Below are 26,883 nucleotides of genomic sequence, written 5' to 3' on the forward strand. Positions count from 1 at the left end.
GAACTGCAAGTTGAAGTTATAGGTACTTCTAGTTGTAGTTCAGGAGGGATGGTGCTCTGTTGTCTGGTGATAGCACAGCTTCTTGATCTCTTGCCAAACAGCAGCAGGGTGAACAGAGTGTGTCTGAGGTGGGTATGGTCTTTGAATATCCTTTGGGCTCTGTGCAGGCACCTCTCCAACATTCAGTAGATGGGTACCAACGATGTTCTGGGTGGTCTTGATCACCCTCCTGCCCTGGGCTGTGCACATTCAATGTCAATTTCTGATATCTCTGGTCAGGATGTTTTCTGTTGGTCCTCTGTAAATGTTTACAAGAACTTGGCATTCTGCTTTCTTGAGGTTCCTTAATAGAGACATTTTTGCTTTCCTAACCAGAGTGGAGATGTCAGATGACCATGGCGATGCGAAAGACCATCATGAGTCACCCAGCATAGCACATGAGAGAGAGCCACCTTTCTCAAATGTGTGTCGTTTAGTGAGCACAAAGCCTCTGGGCTGAGTGATCAGTAACTATGAGCTAAAAGTAATATTACATGGATGATGACTATTTGCTTGTGTGTTTATCTGTGGCATTTACTGGAGTAGCTTATTTGATTTGAAAGCTAACAGAGGCTGTCAATCAGCAGGTGTGCACAGAACAAATGAAAGACCCTGTGGCAGAGCCACGATGGCGGTGGCTGGTCTCCTCATTGTCTTTGGAAAGCCTGGAGGGAGAGATGGGATATTTTCAGTTGAACACTTTCAAAATCTAGTTAGTCTTGCCAGTCACAGACAGTTTAAGCACATTTTCATATTTGAGAAGCTTGAACAAGAAAATCTCTGAATGTTTTCCCGATTTTGACGATTTAACAATTTGATTCGCTGTTGCACCTCTTAAAGCAGTTCTTGAAAAGACACATTCTCTGAGATGATATTACAACATGTTACAGGTTGCATTAAGGTTCATTCATTGATGAGAAAGAAATGTCTTTCTCAGTCCTTCTCTCATTGTGTAGCTCTGTGTATGCAATGTAATCCATGTAAGCTAATATTGGATTTTTGGTGGAATCATTTATTACTACACACAATGTTAATACTTTATTCAAAGTACTTTTAGATATTTTGATCTGCTGTTTCATTATAAATTTATTCTCTTCACACATCTTCTAGAAACATTCTGTCGTCCTATTGCCTCATCCTAAATCCTACTTGTGTCAGACTCCTCTTTTATCACTCCATGAATGAATTGTCTTTCTCAAACTGTTTTATGCTCTTTGCTTCTCTGCTGATAAGAGGAGTTGAACGAATCATCATTGAGATAAAAGTCATATTTACACGACCGTTGCGTAAGTGAATTTTAAATGAGCTTGTTTTGTGTAGAATATCACATGTTTGTCAGAAAGTCATGTCACCTCTCTGAAGGCTCAGTTGCATACTTTGAGAACAACATGTGGAGCTTCACAAACATATGTAGTGTACTTTCAGTTCCTTCGGTAAACACCAGGCACACTATATTATCACGTTGTGTGATAATACCATACAAACAAACAACATTTTTTCACATTTCCAGCTACAGTACATCATCACTCAGCCTCCTGTCTGGCTGTCACCTTACATGGTCGTAAACGTCTTAAACAAACACACACGTATGACGTAGTAATAGCACGGTTGGCTTGGGGCACACAGCCATTAGTCCCATTACAGTATCATGTGAAGAGGCTTTCCATCTCAATACACCCTGGCATTTTATCAGGAAGAGGAAACAGTAATGTGTTAAAAGGAACAAGTCTCTTTGTTTTAGTGTTTCATCATGGCTGCTTAATAGCAACTGAGCGCTGTTAACAGTGGCTGTTATTGCTAGTCTGTGAAAATGGGTCCAAATGAGTGCTTTCCCCTCTGCATGAAGGTAGATAAGACAGATAGAGAGCACCCAAGTAGGCAGGTGTGCATGTAGGCTGCATACGCACATGTATTCAAGTATGAAAGAAGGGACTTGAAGTAAAAAGAACACGTTGTTAAATTCAAATATCCTTCAAAGAGTCGGATGTAGAATTTTTTGTGTCTCACCTCCTCAACCCAAATACAAACTCAAACTCACAAAAACACAAAATCACAAAGTCAACTCGCAATGACAAATAATTCTCCAGACCCACAGAACTGTAGATCAGCAAGATCCCACAGGTACAATATATGCCAGGTTAAATTACAGCAGTATATAAAGTACAACGTATATAAAAAGATGCATATGACATGCTGGATTTAGTATTTATTGTAGCCATATAACAATACCCTATTGAATTTGACTGCAGCACTCACTCCACATGTGATATATCTGGAATAAGCAGATACAGAACATTTCCTTTTTGAATGTCAAAGTCAGAAATTTCAAATGGACTTTGATGATGATTACATTTACAGTCAGTGAAAACGTATGACGAAAAGCAAGTCTGTTGTTTGGACTGATGGACACATTTCTCTGAAAACATTATGTCTGAGCATGAGTTCAGGAGGCCTGTAAATCCACAAAAAAGATGCAATAGTCCAAAAATAGTCCCCACAAAGCACACTATTTATTGTTGTTTGAGTAATGTTTGCTAAAAAACTACAGTTCCTTGCTGTTTTAAGAAATGACTTTTAAAAAGTCAAAATATTTGTAACCTGGTTTTAAAGATTTGTGGCAAGCTGACAGATAAGGAAAGTCAGAAAGAACTGCCAAAAACAGCCAGCCTTATCCTTTGAAAAGGGGTTAAAGCTCTAAGACTCTGTCTGCAGGGATTGGAGGACACATGGGTACTGAGGTTAAAGTCAGATAAAGAGGCATGTTCATAATTGCAGAAGCTAATGATTAGTCTGTTTATGAGTGGGCAACAATTGCCCTCTGCTGCCTCCTTACTCATACAATTTGACCATATCAATTGGCAGCTTACTAATAAATCAGGCACATAACTAACTGACTGACCTTAATGACATCAAATTGTTTGTCTTTTACCACACTGAAGGGGACTTTGAAACTCAGACATCAATAACAAAATGCCTGTCGGCGTGGTAAAACACGCGAACATACGTCCACATACCCTACATATGTCAAGATACATGGTAACATGTATGTATGGAATAGACCAAAAGGGGTCATACCACTTTGCCTTCTGATATTGTCACCTTTTGTGAACCTCAGGTCCATGCAGTGGTGATTTATGATTCCTGTGAAATGCGGAAAAGATAAAACTTACAAGTGATTTACGATGCCAGTATTAAGCCTGTCACCTGTTGCAAAATTGCCCCGGTCAAGAATGCCTACAAACGATTGCATCACATGTTATCAAAGAATTCAATTTGAAGTTCTTGTCAGCAAAGATACAATAGAGTCCAGGTGACTAGGGCACAAACAAACCAGCACACATTCAATACCTATCATCAATCAGATCAATCCATGCCAAACATCCAAATAATAAATTCTAAGAGGATTACATACACGTTTTATCAAAGATGTTAAGCTTCCAGTTCCACAAAACCCATTTTTGACCATTTTTTAAAAATTGTGGTAATTTCTCATTATAAATCTTTTAAATCTAATTAAATCTAAATTTAATCTTTAAAATTTACAAATTATGTAAACCTACATTATGGATGAATGTTTTTTTTTTCACTGCTAACAAATTCTTACACTTTTTTTTCTAGTTTTGCTTTCTTTCTTTATGCAAATAGAAAACAACAATTTGCAATTTGCTTCAACATTTTTCTCATGTAAACATTTCTCATTCACACATGTAAAACAAACATTGTCATACATAATGGCAAGGGGCCCAGTGGCCGGCTCTTCCAATAGGCAATATAGGCAAATGCTAAGGGCGCCGTGGCCTCCAGAGGGCGCCACAAAAGGGGGAAAAAAATACCTTAAATATAATTATATTAAAACTAGTTATTACTATTAACTCTTAAAATGGAAAAGCTCACATTGATTCAAATGTAAAGCATGTAAAGCCGTGACGGGGGCGCCCCCCTCCTCCTCCTCCTCCTCCTCCTCCTCCGTCTGATCGTTACCTGCTCGCTCTCTGTGGTGGGGGGGGGGGCGAATTTATTGATGTGTAGCAGTTATCACAGTGACCATCAGGTGTAGCAGTTATCACAGTGTAACATCAGGTGTAGCAGTTATCACAGTGACCATCAGGTGTAGCAGTTATCACAGTGTAACAGCAGGTGTCGCAGTTATCACAGTGACCATCAGGTGTAGCAGTTATCACAGTGTAACATCAGGTGTAGCAGTTATCACAGTGACCATCAGGTGTAGCAGTTATCACAGTGTAACATCAGGTGTAGCAGTTATCACAGTGACCATCAGGTGTAGCAGTTATCACAGTGTAACATCAGGTGTAGCAGTTATCACAGTGTAACATCAGGTGTAGCAGTTATCACAGTGACCATCAGGTGTAGCAGTTATCACAGTGACCATCAGGTGTAGCAGTTATCACAGTGTAACATCAGGTGTAGCAGTTATCACAGTGACCATCAGGTGTAGCAGTTATCACAGTGTAACAGCAGGTGTAGCAGTTATCACAGTGACCATCAGGTGTAGCAGTTATCACAGTGTAACATCAGGTGTAGCAGTTATCACAGTGACCATCAGGTGTAGCAGTTATCACAGTGACCATCAGGTGTAGCAGTTATCACAGTGTAACAGCAGGTGTAGCAGTTATCACAGTGACCATCAGGTGTAGCAGTTATCACAGTGGAACAAAGTTGTTCACTTGCTTCTGAGCGATCAGCCTGAACATCGTATGCTAATCAGTAAATAACCAGTTTTATATTTCTGTAGCTGAGCGGCATGGAGAGGTCTTTACTGTTATGGATCATCTGTATAGATTAAACCTACTCAGTAGGTGTCTACATTGGCCTAATCTATGCATGTTTTATTAACATCTGGCATTCTGGCTAGCTAACGTTTTTCCTGCTTTTAATAGTCAGTCAAAATGCTGTTCCATTTTCAACCCTTCATGGATCTGATTGTTAACGCTAGTTGTTGGTTGTGTTACAGTTCATATTATCTAAAGCATGTTAATTGTTTTAAACTTTACGTCAGTCTTAAAGTACACATTATTATTATTATCATTATTATTCTTTATTCACTTATTTACAGGTTTTTATTTTGTGGTAAGGGTATTTATATTGTATTTCAGATTTTTTTGTATTAATTTGTGATTTGTTAAGTATGTAAATTTGGTGACATGTTACCTTACAAATTAAAGACAATGATAAAAGCAATGCTATTCGATTTCTTTTGTAAGTGCATGTAAATTGCCGATGGAGGGGGGCGCCATCTAAAATCTCGCCTAGGGCGCCACATTGGGTAGAGCCGGCTCTGCACAGAGAAACATCTTGGACCTCCAGGCTAAGGGCCACTATGAAGCCAGGTCTGAACGAAGAGCTAGACCATGGTCCACATCCGTGAATACATTTGTTGTGACAAACAGTGCGTGTTATGTTGTTAGTGTTTGTGTGTGTGTATGTGCGTGTGTATGTGTGTGTGTGTGTGTGTGTGTGTGTGTGGCATAAAACACCTTATGACAATAACAAAGTTTGTGTTCCACTTGCCAGTCTGCCATTAGCAACAAGGGCATCATGGTTACAGATGTTTTCTAACAATCACTTATCACACACAATAAGTTACTTCAAATAAAGTTCTTAAAGACGAAATACTTACAAAGTGTTTTGTGTGATTATGCACTTGGTTTGGGCACACAAAAGTTAAATTGCTGTTTTATGATCTCTCAAATCTTAGCTTATTTCGACCCACCTAGTTGTTCTTTTTAACAGCTGTATTAAAACTCAATCATCAGGTTTGGGATTATTTTCCCACAGAGAAAGTGATGATACCGAACTTTGCTGCAGTGCTATGTTTTGGCTGTTGCACATGCTGCTCCTGCACTCAAGTTACAAATAATTTCAACATGATCCATTCACCTAAAACCCTTAAAAGTCGGAAATCTGGTCAGATTACAGTTTAAACCGCTTTTTTTTTTAAATGTCGTACTCAAGTGACTTAGTAAACATCCTTAATATTCCCTAAATCGTTAATAAAAATCATCAATCATACATTTACATATTTCTTTTTCCAATTTTATTGAACACAGTTAATAAATTAAGCAGAATATTTTAGAAGTGTGAGGGGAAACCGGAGCACCCGGAGTAAACCTCACGATGAAAAGTCAAAAGGGGAAAAGGCCAATTATTTGAATATTGTAGAAGTGTGGGGGGAAACCGGAGCACCCGGAGTAAACCCCACGATCAGAGCCGGCTCTAGTCATAATGGTGCCCTAGGCCAGATGCGCACCGATCACTCGCCCCGCGCCCCTTCCATGGTGTAGGACTGGGGGGGGGGGGTGCGTGCGCCTCAGGAGCACCGGACGGGGGGGGGCGTGCGTCTCAGGAGCGCCGGACGGGGGGGTGGGGGGTGGGGGGGGGTGCGTGCGTCTCAACAGCGCGCACCCCCCCCCACCCCCCCACCCCCCCGTCCGGCGCTCCTGAGACGCACGCCCCCCCCCACGCACGGCCCTGCCCACGATGAAAGGGGAAAAGGGGAAACAGTCAGTTATTTTGACGTTTGAAGACAGAAACCAGTCTCATCTTCGCTCGACGAAACAGTTTGCAGGTCCTCTGAAAAAGATTTTTCTTCTTCTTCTTCTTGATGTTAGCGTCATCAGCAGATCCAGGGGCAGCTGCAGCTCCCTCAGTGTTGTCGTCATCTGTGTTTGTAGGGCTGTCATTGCGAGGAATAGCAGCACCTGAGTCTTCCTCATTGGCAATAGCAGTGTCTCCTACTGGCTCGCTGGAATGAGTGGGAGGGCTGTCACCTGAGGAGACACTGCTGGCTGACATTATAGTGTCTTTGTCACTGGAACTTGGAATTGATGAGTGTCCATTAAAGATGCAATTGGTGGCCGGTACTGCATCTTGGTTATGGGAAGAGTCAGCGTCAGTATTGGTACCACTGTAACCCTCAGTGGCTGAGGGTTCATCAGCGACACACTCCGAGTCCTTTACCGAGAGCCTGACAGAAGATGGCTCTCTGTCTGAGGGGACCTTCAGAGCTTCAGAGCTATCAAACCTCTGGACCTGAAATGGTTCAGCGGGTGTGTCCTTTTTCTCTTCCATGTTTGTAGGGCCGTCATTACGAGGAATAGCAGCACCCGAGTCTTCCTCAGTGGCAATAGCAGTGTCTGCTACTGGCTCGTTGTTCCAGCCTTCGTCACTGGAATGAGCGGGAGGGCTGTCACCTGAGGAGACACTGCTGGCTGGCATTATAATGTCATCAGCGAAATGCTCCGAGCCCTTTAGCGGGAGCCTGGCAGAAGATGGCTCTCTGTCTGAGGAGACCTTCAGAGCTCCAAGGTCTGCCTCCTCATGGCTGGAACTATGGGTGTCTGAGGCTCCAGCCCTTGAGTCAGAAGCCTGTTCGGCTCTGCGCTGCTTGGTGACAGAGAGAGGATTATCTGACTCATACAAAGTGTGGGAGAGGTTAACGGTCATGGGTTTAAGGCCAGCATTTGCATACGAGATGGTCCCAGCCAGGTGAGCCATTGTGATAAAAGGGTGTGCTAGGGCTTCCTTGGGTGTGATTCTCTTTCCAGGGTCCATATGCAGCATCGATTTTAGGAGGCTTAAAAATGCCATCCTATCTTCATATTCTAGAGTGCTGCTTTTCTCCGGGAAATTCTTCACTTCATACTCCAGATTTCCCATACGCTGGAAAAACTCCCACACAACTTCAGGCTCGTTACCAGTGCCCTTCTTGTACTCCCCTGGTGACTTCAGTCTCCACCCTGGACTGCTGGATTCGTCCTCTCTGCTGAAAAACATCCAGGTGTACATGCCAGCACTCAGCAGGAGGTCCTCTGGTTGACCCAGCATGTGTATCATAGCTTTCATCCTATAATAGTCACAGTCTCCACCGAAGATGTCACCACAAAAGTACAGGAAGGACATGATGCATCCCACTGACCACATGTCAACAGCCTCAGACGGGGGAAGGCCAAGGGTCAACTCTGGAGCCCTGTATGCTGGAACCTGTATGGTCATCCCAGTGTATAATTTTCTGACTGGAAGGGCCAGACCAAAGTCGATGAGCTTCACCCTGAACGGCTGATCCCTGTGGTTGACGAGCATTATGTTGTCAGGTTTTAGGTCCGCATGTACGATGCCGATACCTTTCAGGGCGTCAAGTGCTACAAATAGCTGCTGCATCACAGGGCGAATTTCATTAAGACTCAATGGGGTTCTAGTTTCGTTCAGCAGGTCCCAAAGGCTCCTGTCCAGCATCTCGAAGGCCAGGCAGGAGGAGCTGTGGTATGTGAAACTGTCAGTGAATCTTACTATGTTTGACTTTTCTGGGTCAAGAGAGCGGATTGCTTTCAGCATCTCCAATTCCCAGCTGCAGGCATTACTGTCCTTGAGGATCTTAACTGCCGCCAATTTGTTTGTTGTCATATCGACACACTTGACAACTTTGCCAAAATTTCCCTCACCCATAAAGTCCCTCACCAGGTAGCGGGTGGACTCGCTGGGGAGGATATCAAACCTCTGGACCTGAAATGGTTCAGCGGGTGTGTCCTTTTTCTCTTCCATGTTTGTAGGGCCGTCATTACGAGGAATAGCAGCACCCGAGTCTTCCTCAGTGGCAATAGCAGTGTCTGCTACTGGCTCGTTGTTCCAGCCTTCGTCACTGGAATGAGCGGGAGGGCTGTCACCTGAGGAGACCTTCAGAGCTCCAAGGTCTGCCTCCTCATGGCTGGAACTATGGGTGTCTGCGGCTCCAGCCCTTGAGTCAGAAGCCTGTTCAACTCTGCGCTGCTTGGTGACAGAGAGAGGATTATCTGACTCATCCAAAGTGTGGGAGTGGTTAACGGTTATAAGCTGAAGGGCAGCATTTGCATACGAGATGGTCTCGGCCAGGTGAGTCTTTGTGATGAAAGGGTGCGCTAGGGCTTCCTTGGGTGTGATTCTCTTTCCAGGGTCCATATGCAGAATCGATTTTAGTAGGCTTAAAAATGCCATCCTATCTTCATATTCAAGAGCGCTGGGGGGGTGCGTGCGCCTCAGGAGCACCGGACGGGGGGGGGCGTGCGTCTCAGGAGCGCCGGACGGGGGGGTGGGGGGTGGGGGGGGGTGCGTGCGTCTCAACAGCGCGCACCCCCCCCCCACCCCCCCACCCCCCCGTCCGGCGCTCCTGAGACGCACGCCCCCCCCCACGCACGGCCCTGCCCACGATGAAAGGGGAAAAGGGGAAACAGTCAGTTATTTTGACGTTTGAAGACAGAAACCAGTCTCATCTTCGCTCGACGAAACAGTTTGCAGGTCCTCTGAAAAAGATTTTTCTTCTTCTTCTTCTTGATGTTAGCGTCATCAGCAGATCCAGGGGCAGCTGCAGCTCCCTCAGTGTTGTCGTCATCTGTGTTTGTAGGGCTGTCATTGCGAGGAATAGCAGCACCTGAGTCTTCCTCATTGGCAATAGCAGTGTCTCCTACTGGCTCGCTGGAATGAGTGGGAGGGCTGTCACCTGAGGAGACACTGCTGGCTGACATTATAGTGTCTTTGTCACTGGAACTTGGAATTGATGAGTGTCCATTAAAGATGCAATTGGTGGCCGGTACTGCATCTTGGTTATGGGAAGAGTCAGCGTCAGTATTGGTACCACTGTAACCCTCAGTGGCTGAGGGTTCATCAGCGACACACTCCGAGTCCTTTACCGAGAGCCTGACAGAAGATGGCTCTCTGTCTGAGGGGACCTTCAGAGCTTCAGAGCTATCAAACCTCTGGACCTGAAATGGTTCAGCGGGTGTGTCCTTTTTCTCTTCCATGTTTGTAGGGCCGTCATTACGAGGAATAGCAGCACCCGAGTCTTCCTCAGTGGCAATAGCAGTGTCTGCTACTGGCTCGTTGTTCCAGCCTTCGTCACTGGAATGAGCGGGAGGGCTGTCACCTGAGGAGACACTGCTGGCTGGCATTATAATGTCATCAGCGAAATGCTCCGAGCCCTTTAGCGGGAGCCTGGCAGAAGATGGCTCTCTGTCTGAGGAGACCTTCAGAGCTCCAAGGTCTGCCTCCTCATGGCTGGAACTATGGGTGTCTGAGGCTCCAGCCCTTGAGTCAGAAGCCTGTTCGGCTCTGCGCTGCTTGGTGACAGAGAGAGGATTATCTGACTCATACAAAGTGTGGGAGAGGTTAACGGTCATGGGTTTAAGGCCAGCATTTGCATACGAGATGGTCCCAGCCAGGTGAGCCATTGTGATAAAAGGGTGTGCTAGGGCTTCCTTGGGTGTGATTCTCTTTCCAGGGTCCATATGCAGCATCGATTTTAGGAGGCTTAAAAATGCCATCCTATCTTCATATTCTAGAGTGCTGCTTTTCTCCGGGAAATTCTTCACTTCATACTCCAGATTTCCCATACGCTGGAAAAACTCCCACACAACTTCAGGCTCGTTACCAGTGCCCTTCTTGTACTCCCCTGGTGACTTCAGTCTCCACCCTGGACTGCTGGATTCGTCCTCTCTGCTGAAAAACATCCAGGTGTACATGCCAGCACTCAGCAGGAGGTCCTCTGGTTGACCCAGCATGTGTATCATAGCTTTCATCCTATAATAGTCACAGTCTCCACCGAAGATGTCACCACAAAAGTACAGGAAGGACATGATGCATCCCACTGACCACATGTCAACAGCCTCAGACGGGGGAAGGCCAAGGGTCAACTCTGGAGCCCTGTATGCTGGAACCTGTATGGTCATCCCAGTGTATAATTTTCTGACTGGAAGGGCCAGACCAAAGTCGATGAGCTTCACCCTGAACGGCTGATCCCTGTGGTTGACGAGCATTATGTTGTCAGGTTTTAGGTCCGCATGTACGATGCCGATACCTTTCAGGGCGTCAAGTGCTACAAATAGCTGCTGCATCACAGGGCGAATTTCATTAAGACTCAATGGGGTTCTAGTTTCGTTCAGCAGGTCCCAAAGGCTCCTGTCCAGCATCTCGAAGGCCAGGCAGGAGGAGCTGTGGTATGTGAAACTGTCAGTGAATCTTACTATGTTTGACTTTTCTGGGTCAAGAGAGCGGATTGCTTTCAGCATCTCCAATTCCCAGCTGCAGGCATTACTGTCCTTGAGGATCTTAACTGCCGCCAATTTGTTTGTTGTCATATCGACACACTTGACAACTTTGCCAAAATTTCCCTCACCCATAAAGTCCCTCACCAGGTAGCGGGTGGACTCGCTGGGGAGGATATCAAACCTCTGGACCTGAAATGGTTCAGCGGGTGTGTCCTTTTTCTCTTCCATGTTTGTAGGGCCGTCATTACGAGGAATAGCAGCACCCGAGTCTTCCTCAGTGGCAATAGCAGTGTCTGCTACTGGCTCGTTGTTCCAGCCTTCGTCACTGGAATGAGCGGGAGGGCTGTCACCTGAGGAGACCTTCAGAGCTCCAAGGTCTGCCTCCTCATGGCTGGAACTATGGGTGTCTGCGGCTCCAGCCCTTGAGTCAGAAGCCTGTTCAACTCTGCGCTGCTTGGTGACAGAGAGAGGATTATCTGACTCATCCAAAGTGTGGGAGTGGTTAACGGTTATAAGCTGAAGGGCAGCATTTGCATACGAGATGGTCTCGGCCAGGTGAGTCTTTGTGATGAAAGGGTGCGCTAGGGCTTCCTTGGGTGTGATTCTCTTTCCAGGGTCCATATGCAGAATCGATTTTAGTAGGCTTAAAAATGCCATCCTATCTTCATATTCAAGAGCGCTGGTTTTCACCGGGAAATTCTTCACTTCATACTCCAGATTTCCCATCTCCTGGAAAAACTCCCACACAACTTCAGGCTCCTTATCAGTGGCCTGCTTGTACTCCACTGGTGACTTCAGTCTCCACCCTGGACCGCTGGAGCCCTCCTCTCTGCTGAAAAACGACCTGGTGTACATGCCAGCACTCAGCAGGAGATCCTCTGGTTGACCCAGCATGTGTATCATAGCTTTCATCCTATGATAGTCACAGTCTCCACCGAAGATGTCACCACAAAAGTACAGGAAAGACATGATGCATCCCACTGACCACATGTCAACGGCCTCGGACGGGGGAAGGCCCAGAGTCAACTCTGGAGCCCTGTATGCTGGAACCTGTATGGTCATCCCAGTGTATAATTTTCTGACTGGAAGGGCCAGACCAAAGTCGATGAGCTTCACCCTGAACGGCTGATCCCTGTGGTTGACGAGCATTATGTTGTCAGGTTTTAGGTCCGCATGTACGATGCCAATACCTTTCAGGGCGTCAAGTGCTACGAATAGCTGCTGCATTATAGTGCGAATTTCATTAAGATTCAATGGGGTTCTAGTTTCGTTCAGTAGGTCCCAAAGGCTCCTGTCCAGCATCTCGAAGGCCAGGCAGGAGGAGCTGTGGTACGTGAAACTGTCAATGAATCTTACTATGTTTGTCTCTTCTGGGTCAAGAGAGCGGATTGCTTTCAGCATCTCCAATTCCCAGCTGCAGTCATCCCTGTCCTTGAGGATCTTAACTGCCACCAATTCGTTTGTTGTCATATCGACACACTTGGCAACTTTGCCAAAACTTCCCTCACCCATAAAGTCCATCACCAGGTAGCGGGTGGACTCGCTGGGGAGGATATCAAACCTCTGGACCTGAAATGGTTCAGAAGGTGTGTCCTTGTTCTCCACCATTGAAGATTTCTTTGTAACTAACGTCGAAGTAGAAGTTGGGGAAGACATTTATGGCGTCAAATGTTTCCAAATCCTTTCCAAACACAGTATAGTTGTACGCTCTGGCTCTCACTTCTTTCCAAACACAGTATAGTTGTACGCTCTGGCTCTCACTCCTTTCCAAACACAGTATAGTTGTACGCTCTGGCTCTCACTCTGAAGGTAACAGAAGGTGTCTGACCAGCTTTACTTATAGACTAAGATGACATCAGGGAGTTCCGGGAGAACAAAGAACAAAGCCAAAATAGAATTCTGAGTTTCACTTTGAAAACAAACAAACAAACAAAATCTATTCAAAAAAGAACTTTATTACCATGACAACTGGTTGACTGTTTTTCAGTTCAGTTCAATTCACTTCAACAGGCTTTACTGGCATTTAATTCAAATCAATTCAATTCAATTTATTTTGTATAGCCCAATATCACAACAGAGTTGTCTCACAGTGCTTTACAAAGTTCACTGAAATAAACAAGAAGTGTAAGCAAACAAACAATCTAATAAAGAGTCCAGCAGTCGATGAGGCCAATGGATTAATGCTGTCCAGAGCAGTTATGGTAGTAGAAAAGCTGTCTCTGAGGTGTCTGGGGGCCAAGCAAAATAACTTCAGTTTTATCTGAATTTAGCAGCAGAAAGTTGCTGCTCATCCAGGACTTTATGTCCTTAAGGCAGATTTGAAGTTTAGCCAACTGGCATGACATTTAACAACAAGAAAGACAACCATCAATTAATGAAATCAACTAAAAATAATGTGAACAGCAACACGAGTCATTAGAGATGATTTACAATAAATAAAAAATTAAAAGAAATAGAACAAATTCATAACAGTAAAAAATAATAGTAAAAAATAGTGAACACTTGCTATGAATATTTGTAAAATACTGTGGATGTCACGACCCGGACAGACAAGACAAAGGAACCCACTTGCACGATCTCAGGGGATCTCAAGTACAAGAGTTTGTTTTCAGCCAGAGTGAATCCACAGTTCTGATGAAGCGATCAAACCCAGGGAGGCGGCATAAGAATGAAAGGAAAGTATGACCTACATATATAAATATATATATATAAACCTTTGACTGATATTGTAGATTATACTTAAGTACTTAACATTACAGCAGCCACACACACTCACACAGAGACACGCTTAAAATGGGCTTCTGTACATCAACAGAGCCAGGGGCGAAAATCCCATTTCATTGTTGGGGGGGGGGTGGACAATGAACAGTAAAATTTCAGAGAGTAACTCCTGGGGGGGACATGAAAACATTGCTGTCTGGCCCTATCTACCTCTCTCTCCTTTACGCTCCTTTGCAACTTGTCTTGCAGGGTTGAGCCCTCAGCATGTTCAAATGCTTTAAATAATGTTATTAAAAGTAATAATAGTAGTTATAGCATTGTTCCGTATTAGTCCATATCCTACCTGCATACAGGTTTTTGTATGTTCAACCAGCAATACCAACACTGGTATTAGGTGGAAGGTGGCAGTGTAGACTGGAAAGTATGGAAGCCCGTTTCCGCCAGTGAAAAAAAAAAAAAAGATAAAAAGTCATAATTACGAGATAAAAAGTCATAATTACGAGATAAAAAGTCAAAATTACGAGAAAGGAAATGCACATGCGCTTCAGTTGTACTGACAGAGCAGCAGTTCTTTGTATGAGTGGCTGTTTGTTGTCCAAGTACCCCACCCTCCTCTGGTAAACACGACCAGATCATCACTTCATTCAACTCAGTGTGACCGTCAATGGACGTCATATGCATTTGTATGCAGTTGGTGAAAATGTGGCGACAGGGAGTACTGGAGTACTGCCTGAAAACAGCAATTCACTTTGGCCTATAACAGCCTACTTGCCTAGTCAGATCACGACTGTGTTAAAACTTACATGAACCCTATGATGTTTTCTGATGTATGTATATTTCCATGAAACTTGCTCACTAAATTTACAGTTTTAAACAAATATAAAACGTGAACAAGCACTATGGCGCTCCTGAGTGGCACCGTGGCCATCTCTCTCTCTCACTCTGCCCTCTTGTGGGTGTGTTAGCTCAGTGGAGATGATGCTAAGATTTATTGTGTTGTTTCTGAAAGTATTAGTGTGTGTTTGTTGTCTATTATGTGAAACTGAGTCCTTGTGACACAAGAAAAAAAATCACACGAATCTGTCAATACAGTGCAGTCTACTAAAATGTAATCTAATATTTTGCAATTTAATCTAATTCAATCTGATATAATATGATTTTCCAAATCTATTCTAATCTAATCTGATATAGTTACATCTTAAATTCTTAAATTAATCTAAATCCAATCTATTATGATCTAATCTAGCCTAATCTACTATACCGATACTATAGATAGCTTTTATCTAATCTGATCTAATCTAATCTAATCTAATCTACCTGGTCTAATCCAATTTTGGCTCAAACTATGTTTTATCAATTCAAATTAAATCTAATCTAATCTTACATAATGTAATATTATTAAAGTAACCCAACCTTATTTTACTTTATTTCCTCACTATTTCTATTTATCTAATTGAAACAAATCTCAATTTCATTTTATTCAATTTTAGATTAATCCATCTTGAATTGATATTGATTCATAACTCCCGAACCAAACAAATGAGCCCACTTTTTTTTAAATATACTTTTGACAACAGGAATCAAATGGAAAGGTCATTACCGTGGCAGAGCCACTGTTTATTGGTGTAAAAGGGAAAATAACAAATTGTAGGCTCATACAATATTACAGTAATTTCACAATAGCTTCCTGACACAGATGGCAATCTGATAATACTTGCTAGCTGAACATTAAAGTCATCATGTCAGTGATCATCATCACTGTCAGTCTCTTCCCCTTCCTCCTCCTCATCATCATCCCTGATGACACCAGCAGGTCATGACCACTCTTTTACCAAAAATAAAAACGAATTAGAACTCATGAATTTAAAACTATATCCTTGTTGCATACAGCATTTTTAATTTTTTTAATTACCTCTACAGAATCTACTTAGCATTAAAGACAAATTACAAAGTCACTGAAACGTGAATTTTAATCATCATACACTGAAGGGAGGAGCACAAGAATTATTGACTGGTTCGATTGATTTGGGGTCTGTAAATGTTTGATTATAAAGAACTCAAACTTACAAACAGATGCAATATGAAGGCATGTTTTGGTCATTTATATCATAATGTTGTACAAACATGTAGCTATTCATCATTTTATACTATACTTTTACTTTTTACTTCCACCGCTCTCATGCATCTTTATTATTCATTCGTATGCAGTTCCCTGCTGTAACACAGTCTATTCTCCCTGATGAATAAAGTATTACTCCTCTCTGATGAACAATGTTTACTCCACACTTCCTCTGTAGTGTGTTTCTGTGCTCCATCCTCCACTTGAAGCTAAAAATGTCAACACTGGCATGTTAATTGAGTTGCCCCGCCCACTTGCCTGACGTCACGGCCCACACTCCTGCTGTGATTGGCTGCCGGGTGAGTTACAGTGTTGCGAAACAGACCCGACACGTCCCGCACGCTGTGTTTGTGTGTGAGCTGCACAGCTCCACCGAGCCGATCTGAACCGAGACGATCCGGGCCATCAGGACTGTAGACTCGAGGAAGAAGTGGCGCGCACGAGACTTCATCATCTACATCCATTAAGACCCTAGTCCCTAGTCCCTAGTCTATTCATTAGTCTTTTTATTTATTTAATTAGCTGAGTTTTCACTGAATACTATTAATTTTTCCCTCGCGACGATTGCAATCATAAGCGCGACTAGTAAATTTGGAAAAATTCGAAGAGAAGAAGAAGAAATGGAGAAAACAAACGGCTTCTCGCCGGACCGAAACATCCTGTGCCTGTTTGACGTGGACGGCACACTGACACCACCCAGAGAGGTGAGCTCACATCTCATCGATCAGTGCGCCAGCAGCGTGTTCGCTTATTGATAACCACAAGCTTTCACAATACCAGCCGGCTGCTGTCCTGCGGTCAGATCGCGCTCCTCTCGCTCATCCGAGATTTATAATTAGCCTCTGAATCACGTTCAAGGTGGGGGACAGAGTCTGAGAGCACACTGTGTCCTCTTGACCTCATGCACTGTTTTCATATCTGTGAGCTCCTTCCCACCCTCTGCACCAACATCAGTGTGGACCCGGTGCTGTTTACTCTACACAGCACTGCCGTGACACATGGAGGGGCTGCGTGGTGTGTAGTCTGCTAATGTGTAGGTCTGCTGGTGTCTTCGGACTTATATAGATCCTGCACGTTAATGCATAAGTAAATATGGACGCTGCCCTGATACTGTGTGCTTTTTTAAAAGTTATATACTTTAATTAATGTAAATAAAAGCCACGTCTGTGAGTATAATTCTTGAGCTGTATGTTTTAAGGGAAAAGTCATCTCATCTATCATTGACACTATTCCTTATGTTAGGTAATTTTGTAATGATCCATGTTCCTTTGTTTGCTCCATCTTTCCTCATTAGGTTTGAATGCTTGGGTTGGCTTAGGTAACTGGTGTGTGCATGTGTGTGTGTATGTGAGCTCCCTAATATTACATAATACAGTGTCTGTAGCAGCTCAGCCCTTCTTCTTCCATTCTAATAAGTGGAAATATGTTACAAATTACAATTGGCTGCCACAAAGGCTTAACTCAGCAGTTGTGACCATTTTCTCAGCACTTTCCATGTTATGATGCATTGATAAGTCAATAATTGATGATGATACACGTGTGCGTGTTCGGGTCTGTGTGTCAATGATAACGCACAGTGCATTCTCCTGTCATCTGCAGAAAATCGACCCACAGCTGGATGAGTTTTTCCAGACTCTGCGGAGGAAAGTGAAGATCGGCGTTGTGGGAGGGTCAGACTATTCCAAGATAGCAGAGCAGCTTGGCGAGGGGGATGATGGTGAGCGGTCCTCTTCCTGTCCTCATCACAGGCGGTTTATACACCGGATGATGTATCGTTCACTCATCAGGATCACGCTGCACGACCTGACACTTTTTATTGCAACCTCTGTTTAATTGGACACCAGTCCATAGAGAGTGGAGCCGAGAGGATGGTCCGTGGGAATAATTTAGGATTTAGGGCATTGGTCCCTTGAGTGCTGCTTATGTGGCTTAAAAAGAGTAACACAACATCCTTTAACACCATTTGAGACCCACTATAAAAGGATGATAACACAAGACTAGAAGTTAGTTAGGCCTGATCATCTTTCATTTTTTTTATGTAGCAATTAATGAGGCCGGACTAATCATCGTTTTACGATGGTTGAGTTTCAACTCACAATGGATGTCTTAATATGATTTGGCAGCAGCACCTTGGGGGCAGTCCAAAACAATGAATAGGCTAAACTTAATGCCGTTGCTGACATCTGAACTCAAGTGACAACTCCAGTGGTTTGATTTACCTTATTTTATCAACCTGTGGCTCCCAAACTTGCTGCCAAAACACACTGTAGCACCAACAGCCTCCCAGCTGAGTTAACACGTGGCTGCACTGACAGACTGAGAACTTGTCTCTCAGTAAATATTAGACTACAACAGGAATGCAGGTGTATTGTGCCAACAGGAAGCCACGTGGTTTCATAACCATGCCAAGTGTGCTAAAGGGAAATCTTTTCAGACTTCATGAAGCACACTGCTAGTTGCAGGATGATGTGATGAAAAAAATACCATAGAAATATACCATAAAATGACCCTCCAATGAAATGAAAATGAGTGAAAAGCTGTTCGTGTTGTTATAACATTGCATATTTTTTGTATTTTTTTATTGACAGTGAACAAAGTTATTATAGTCGTCAAAGTTTGTGAGATTATCAGTTAAAATTTGTTACATCCTGTATGAACTAAATATTCACTGAACAGTTCACTCCAATAACAGGTTTTTAACCAAGTCAGAAGAACATTTTGTTTGATAATTCATCAAGTTGTAACGTGATCCTCTAGTTTAAAGTTACATTTGTCAAAGCAGACTTTTAACCACGCAAAGTTGCAGACTATTCCTGGCGAGTGTTGGCAGACAGCACACGGGTCAAAGTGAATGGGAAGGTCAGACAGATTAAACCTGACTTTTCCAGGCAGTGTTACATACACCATAATCAGCTACTGGGTAAATATAGCAGGCTGTTCTATTCTTCCGTATTCACATTTCACCTGTCTCCTCTCTTGCAGTGATACGCAAGTTTGACTATGTATTTGCTGAGAACGGAACAGTGCAGTACAAAGATGGGAAACTCCTCTCAAAACATGTGAGTAAGCACAGACGCACATTTTTCATGTTCTGTCACTATGTCAGCTCATTTGCAACGCATTACCTGTCTTCAGAGTAAAGCAAGGTTCTGCATGCATGTACAACAGACACTTCACATGTTCTTCCTATAAAGCAGATTATTTCATAAGAAAATAGAGTAGCGTGTTATAAGATATCTTTATGTGGTAAGACATATTCTTTATATTATATGTGATGAAAAGAGTTCTTCTACAAAGAGATAAGACAAATTCTATCAATAATAAGATGAAAAGTGGTTTTGTTCCGTAGATCATGATTTAAGAGTGGAAAGTGAGAAATCCTGCAAAAGAGGCATTTTATTTCAGACTACATTCAGGATTTTTCTACACATTAAGTATGCTGTTGCACAGTATATGTAGTAAAAAGAAAGTAAGAAGGTAAAAGTCTACTTATGACTATGAATCTACCTAGGCAAACTCTTTTCCTCATTCCTGACCAACCACACTGACACACAGGGAAAAGTTTCAGTTAACTAAGAGTGTGACAGAGTAGATTACGACATTGTCTTTAATAACAAAGTGCATTTTCATCCCATTAGGCCATCCAGAACCAGATCGGGGAGGAGCTGCTGCAGGACCTGATCAACTTCTGCCTCAGCTACATGGGGCTCATCAAACTACCAAAGAAAAGGTGAGACTTTGACCAAACTCTCACAAGATAGTTAGTTACTTAAACCCCCGAGGACACACACACCTTTGACCTGCCGTGCTGGTATGCAGGAATGCCTAATCTTTTCATTTGTCAGAGCCGATGTGTTGAAGCAGAAAAAAACATGCATCTTGTGATTTCTGTGTAGGAATAAAGCTAAAGCATAATTGTTAGCTTGTCTTCTTCTTCTTCTTTATAAATGGGGCGAGGTTCATGTTTATAGACTTGTTTTTATGTCAAACCAAATCTAGGTTTCTGCCTTTATCAAATAAAAATGTGTGCGTCCTTTAAGCATGCACCCTTTCCTACTTGCAGGGGAACGTTTATTGAGTTCAGGAATGGAATGCTCAACATTTCCCCCATCGGTCGGAGCTGCACATTGGAGGAGCGAATCGAATTCTCCGAAATCGACAAGGTAAGAAACTTACAGTGCATTAACGGCGACCAAATGGAAATTTTATTTGTTACGTCCGTCTATCACTCTCTCTTGATGTGTGATAAAGCGTCTGCAACATGCAACATTTTATAGAATAAAGTTATTAAAATATTGCACTCATTCACCAATAGCTGCTGGTAATGTTCAATCTTATTCTGATGTTGTGGATGATGTCATTCTCTGACACCACTGGCCATTTTGCCTAAATTGCAATGAAACTGAAACCCACTAGAACTTAATCAATGTGCACGAATAGATTAATTCCATAAACTAAACATGTATTTACTTAACACATCATACGCTGAGAGTCATGAACCGCCTCACTCTGTCTCTCTGGATCAGGCAATGTGCTCAATTAAGCAGACAGAGAGAGGCCAAACAATGTTGAGCTTTCAGGACAGCTTAACAGGCCGTCCATTGATGCTTCACAGAGCTGCGCGATACGGAGGAAGCTGTTAGCAGCAGAGGAAGAGAAGTTTAACCCTTCAGATACCTCCTGACATATAGCACAGCTGGATCCCCTGCCGCGTTCATACACAAAATAATGTATAGTCGGATCACATGAACACACATGATCTTGTACATGACAAATTGCATGAGGAGGAGAGCAGATAGTAGTAATGACCAAAGTCTCACTTCTTTGTCACTTACTCCGCAGAGAGAGAAGATCAGGGAGAAGTTTGTTGCTGCCCTGAAAGAGGAGTTCGCTGGAAAGGGACTACGGTTCTCTAAAGGTGAGAGGGTCCTAAAGTGAAAGCCCATTTACAGACTTAAGATGGGCTTAAGTCAAAATAATGGCATTTGTAGCCATCCTGCTGTGATAAGGTGTTTCTGAGTGATGCTTATTATCTGCCAAATGTGTTGTTATGTTAAGTTGAGGGCTTGGAATAAGTATCAGGAGAGAAAGGGGCAGATCAGTGCATCCCCATTCTCTACTACTCATTAAACTCTGAAGTCCCTTTAAGAAACCACCTCCCCCTCCAATGACGTGTATTTGACCATTTGAACCCTGATATTCTCCTGAAATTTCTCCCAAAGTGGGGTAAAGGAAATCAAAATAGTAGATGACAGTATTCCATGAAAAATGTACTTGTCATGTAAGTGATTTCAGACACATTGCTCGTCGTAGCCTTGAAAACTGTGCCTGCCTCTAGATTTTGAAATACAGTTTTGTGAAAGATTGAACGAAGCTCAAATCTGTGTATCAAAAGGAGCCCAACGATTTGTCTTATAGGCTTCATGTTTGGAGAGTTTTAACTGCACGGAAGTTTCAACACTTGTGCTCTCTGAATAATGGTGGTCAGACCAGTATAGTCTTCCTGCTTACAGAAGTATTTTCATGACAAACCAGTCTGTTGTGTCTTATCAGTGTTAAAAAAGATATGTGGAGGACCTTGTGCTGGACGTTGGAATCCACAGTTAACTATTACACACAACCACACACACACACACACACACACACACACACACACACACACACACTGATCCCCCTCACTCTCTCTCTCTCGCAACACAGCAGCAGTGAGGTGAATCAGGCATTTGCTGTTTGCTTACGTGCTCTGAGAGGTGTGAGCCTCTGCTGATGACGCGTGAAGGCAGTTCACAGCTAAAGCAAACAAATGAGACAAACGGGCTTGTTTATACTCACTGCTCTTCCTGTTATAGATCTCTACCATGTAACATATGTGACATTATTTCTTGCCTGCTGACTGAGTTCACAGAGTTTAACATGAATATATTGTGTCTGGTCTCATCAGCCAAAGCCCAGGCTTTTATTTGTTACTGTGTCTTCAAGGAGGTTTTACTTTTTCTAGATGGTGGATATAATATGCACACACACACAGGTTTACTGAGGTGGAAAGCAGTTGTGTGTTTTTGCGACAACAGGGCCATTTGCAGAGGTTTTACTGTACGCTCTGTTGACTTTGACACTGAGGAAACAGGCTGATGGGTCTGGAGGATGCACAGAGTTTGAAATTCAGTGTTTACCTGCTTCTGCATGGCTGCCCTTGTTAGCTGATACTGCGGATCCCTGCGATAGGTGTTATATAAACCTGACACTCTACCCAAACTGCACAGAGTGTACAGAACGTAAGGGACACTCTGTGTTTTCATTACAGAGACTAATTAGCAGAGGTGAAAGCCATTATCCTGTATTGATCTTTCCTTTTAAATATTAGCAATCACAGAAAAGGAGATGTAGTTGAAGAGATTCTCTTTGAGACTTGTTGTGTATGTTTTTTTGTGTTTATACATGTCCTGCCCTGTATCTATATCAGCAATGTTGCACATTCATTGCCCTCAAATACTCATTTTTCACATAGTGGTCATTAAGGTTTTATCAGATTTACCAAATGCTTAGTAACCCTTATTTATTAAGGCAGGTTGTGTAATTGATTTAGGTTCATTTAAAGCTTTCAGGACTTGGCTAAAGGGATGATTTAAGAATGGAAATGGGATGTCAGATGGTTTATCTCTGTGTGCAGACTTCCTGTTAGAGCTGTGATTTATTTGGAACTGTTGCGTAAAAACTAAAAATGAGACGATGATGAGGCACAACACCTCCTGATACCTTGTTATAGATATGTATATATCTATATATATATACTTGGATGCTCACTCAAAACCAACTTTTACTGTTTACTGACAGTGACATGGTAGTGAAACATGTACTGGAACTTCAAACAGTCTCTGCGGTGGAATAAACTGGATATTTATTAGGAATAACAATGAATTCTCACATCTCTATTGCAGTACTTGGTACATTTTTATGGTTGTATTATTGTACTGAACTGTCACCTCCTTGTGTCGCCTTTTTTTTCAAAATAAGAAAAGCATTAAACGCTGGTAATGGGATGCAGACGTGTGGAGGGCGTGTGAGCCGAACAGCCTTCTGATTGGCTGGATGCTTCTCAGCTGTTGCCTTTTGTTACTGGCTCTTTAAACCATTAAGCTGAGAAGAGGCAGTGAAAAAAACTTGCTGATGGGAAGGGGGCAGACCAAGACAACAAACTACATTTCACAGTTCAAATGTCACTACGGGAATCCAACTCACAGCTGAGCCACAATAGGGTTTATTGTGTGACGTTTAAAATGAAGAACTAGTCAGTGATGCAAAATAAAGTGTTCGGAGAACCAGAGCTGCACTGTGTAGGAAGCTTTTCTCAAAACATACATTACAGATGTGATCTTTTATCTGCACTTTTGTCATAACTACACAGTTGTCCGTTGAATAAAGGGAATGTTTGGTATGTGTGCAGTGTCTCTCTCTGCTCATAATTAGGCTGACAATTATAAAAATGTCCTGTTTGTCATCATCTTGTTTTAGGTGGTCTCATCAGCTTTGACGTTTTTCCAGAAGGCTGGGACAAGAGACTGTGTCTAGAGGTACTGGAGAGTGAAGGCCTGGACACCATCTACTTCTTTGGCAACGAGACCTCAGATGTAAGTTCTTCTTTGGAAATTGTTTATATACTACACGTCCAACAGTATGTGAACTCTTACACACTTATGTGATTGAACATCTGATGATGAATATCTCAATTCCAAAACCATTAATCTGCTGCTGTAACAGTCCCCCACTCTTCTGGGAAGGCTTTCCATAAGATTTAGGAGCCTGACTGCAGTGATTTTCTTCCATTCAGCCAAAAGAAAATTAGCGTTGGTTGATGAGGTCTGGCTCACACTCAGTGTTTCAGTTTGTCCTAGAGGCTGTAGATGGGGTTGAGTTCAAGGCTGTGTGCAGGACAGCCAAGTTCCTCCGCACCAAAGTCAGCATGGTGACACAGGAAAAAGCCTTCCCCAAACTGCTATCATACAATTGGAAGCACACTGCTGTCTAAAATGTAATTTTTGCTGCAGCATTGAAATGTCCCTTAATTAGAAACAAGGGGTTTTAAAATTTCATCAAGCTTGTGTGGTCCACCACTTTGCTGCTGAGTTGTCTTTCTTAGATGTTTTCAGATCACAATAACAGCACTTTTTAGTTGACCATTGAAACTCTAGCTGAGCAGAAATTGGACAAAATTACTTTATTACAAAGGAGGCATCATTTCATAGGATTTTTTTTCCATCTCATAGAAAAAGATCAGTCCAGCAGCAGAGTTTGAATATGATTTCAAAAGAGAAATTTGCACATATCTTGTACACAAATATGTGCAGTGTCCAACCTGTTTGTCTTCCTCTCCCTCCTTTTTTCTTTTTAGCTTGTTTGTCCTTAGTACACATTTTCTAGTTGTAAATTTGGAAGTAGTTAAACTGTTTGGAAGTGTAACAAAAACATTTTTATTCATATGGATATCCATCTAACTGGTATGAGAGAGTCCGTCATACTTTTGTCCAATAAAAGTGAGGCCGTCAACTGTCCAGGGTCAGGGGTCAAACTTCAAATGTTTGAAGCTGAGAGAGCCTCGGCTGCAAGAATGTTGATCTGTGTTTATAATTTTGATGATTTTCTTTTTAGGGAGGAAACGACTATGAAATTTTCAACGACCCACGGACCATCGGCTTCACAGTGTACTCTCCGAAAGAGACGGCCAGGCTCTGTCGAGAGCTTTTCTTTGATGCTCCACCACACGAGTCCTGATGTCCCGGAAGCCTTGTTTACCCACAAACCCACAGCCTGTGAATCCCTGCTGGTTTGACAACAAGCAACTCGAACACAGGCTGTTAATGAACTGCTGAAAGGTACCACTACTGATATTTTCTCCTTGTTATGTTATGTTCTGTTGTTACCCTGCTTTTTTCTTGTCAAATAAAGGGACAGTAAGTGAGGAAGTGTTAAAGTTTTAAGTACTGTGCCAGAGGTTTTGTATAACTGCACCACACCGCTACATTGTATAGCAGATAACATAAAGTTAACCAAAAAGGTTAGAGAGATTGTAAAACATTCTGCCACGTTGGAAGTTATTACTCCAGATTACTTAGATTGTAGAATGATGTTTTGCACTAATGTTGACATAATCGTTGATATAGTCTTATCCAACACTGCTGAAGAGTGAGAGGGATATTAAGACAGGTGAGGAAACTTTTGCTTGTTTTTTTTTTTGTGCAACCGATTTGAAAGATGTGAATGAAGCATTAACGAAGATGTGGGTCTTTCCTCCTCTAGAGTTGAGGATGAGTTCAAATCATTCCATGTTTTTTTTTGTCGACCCATTGCTGTCTTACATTATTGCGATCCCCTGAATGTCAAATGGTTGTTTTAACTTCTCAGATCTGCTGGAAATGAAAGATATTTGCTCACGTTGCTTGTTTTGCTCTCTTTAAATGCTTTTAAGTTAAGATTTATCAGATTTCTATTTAAAACTTTCTGACTCAATGCATTAATTTTAACCAGTGAATTAAGCTACTGTGACTAAGTCACTCTACAAACTTTTGACCAGTCAATATGACAGCTTTTTATGTAAAATATTTTTACGAGCTGTATCATGGCCTGCACACTGTATACTGGAGACTATATGTAGTGATGCTTATTGCAAAGTGATGCTTTTTCAAATTCATGCCATTCTCAATGTCTTCTTACAGGATTTTAAAGTAACTTTTAAAAATGTGAAAACTACCACATAATTATCATGCTTGAATGTAAACACTCCTTCAACCTCAAAGAGTACAAGGATCCTGTAAACATGACTGTAACGCACAGCAGAACAGGGGATTTTTATGTGTCACTGATGCTAACCATTAGATCAGATGAAGAAAAATGAAATGTTTTTCATCAATACATTGTATTAAAATGTTTTTAAAATCATTTCACTGACCTCTCCAGTGTCGCTCTTTACCCAGTTGGACCATACTTGACTTTAATATCTTTTACACATAACTCACTCACAAACTCAACATTTTCTCATTAAGAAGGCTGCAGATTCTCGGCAGGATTATCAGCATGCATCTCTATCTGCCACATTGTTTTTTATTTAACCACTGGGTGGCGCAAAAGATGCTGTAATCTAAAAATAAATAAAAAATAAAAATACATTTCAATTTGTGGCAAATCAAATGTTTAGAATGCATATACAAGAGTGAACTCTTCTTCCATTAAATAACTGGTAAGTAGACAATTGGCTGTCAAGTTTTTATTTCAAATATCCAGCATCAAATGCAGAATTTTATCAACCACCACTTTGATTACTTTGGTTTTATTTTGGTCTTTTTGTCTCTTCTGTAACGAGGAGGAATGTCTCGGATGACAGAAGATACTCAGGTACAACAGCGCCGTGAAATGTTCAGCAGAAATTATGCTCTGCTGGCTGCTTCTGTTACTTTTCTTGGCAGCAGGTGGCACTAGTTGGACGGCATCTGCTGCTCTGCGAAAGGGTGATATTGGCTAAACCTGGTTTCGGGTGCTACATTAATGGTTCTCAACCTGGGGTTTGGGGACCTCAGAAGGTCCCTGCAAAGATGGAGAATATTTTAATTTGACTGTTATTTGATTGACTGGAACAGTGCCTCCCAGTCCTGGTCCTGGGGGCTCATTGCCCTGCATGTTTTAGATGTTTCCGTGCTTCAACACACCTGATTCAAACAATCAGCCTGTCATCCAGCTCTGCAGAAGCCATTCATTTGAATCAGGTGTGTTGAAGCAGGGAAACATCTAAAACATGCAGAGCAGTGGGCCTCCAGGACCATGTGAGGAAAACTGGACTACAGGTTAGCCCAATAAGAGAATATACAAGAATGACTATGCTGTTCATAGGATTCGCACTGTTCACTGTTAATGTGTGAGTCTACAGTATTGCCAGTTATAGAATAACTAAATATTATCAGATGGGGATCCCTGAGAGTACAG

General features: G+C 42.4%; 1 protein-coding gene across 1 annotated transcript; it reads left to right on the top strand.

The window, feature by feature from the left end:
• The first annotated feature begins 16,499 nt into the window (after positions 1-16,499).
• LOC139216490 (phosphomannomutase 1-like) lies at positions 16,500-25,845 on the top strand. Its single transcript, XM_070847617.1, has 8 exons — positions 16,500-16,616; positions 17,512-17,629; positions 18,895-18,971; positions 19,551-19,642; positions 19,976-20,075; positions 20,755-20,830; positions 23,425-23,540; positions 24,559-25,845. Exons 1-8 carry the CDS (start codon positions 16,533-16,535, stop codon positions 24,679-24,681), a joined length of 786 nt encoding a protein of 261 aa, XP_070703718.1. The 5' UTR covers positions 16,500-16,532; the 3' UTR covers positions 24,682-25,845.
• Positions 25,846-26,883: the final 1,038 nt, after the last annotated feature.

The sequence above is a fragment of the Pempheris klunzingeri genome, chromosome 17 (genome assembly GCF_042242105.1).
Source record: "Pempheris klunzingeri isolate RE-2024b chromosome 17, fPemKlu1.hap1, whole genome shotgun sequence".
Taxonomy (NCBI): Eukaryota; Metazoa; Chordata; class Actinopteri; order Acropomatiformes; family Pempheridae; genus Pempheris; species Pempheris klunzingeri.

Coding starts and splice junctions, on each gene's coding strand:
- LOC139216490 (XM_070847617.1), top strand. CDS start 16,533: ATGGAGAAAACAAACGGCTTCTCGCCGGACCGAAACATCCTGTGCCTG. Junction 17,630..18,894: donor GCTTGGCGAGGGGGATGATG/GTGAGCGGTCCT, acceptor CCTCTCTTGCAG/TGATACGCAAGTTTGACTAT. Junction 20,831..23,424: donor GGGACTACGGTTCTCTAAAG/GTGAGAGGGTCC, acceptor ATCTTGTTTTAG/GTGGTCTCATCAGCTTTGAC.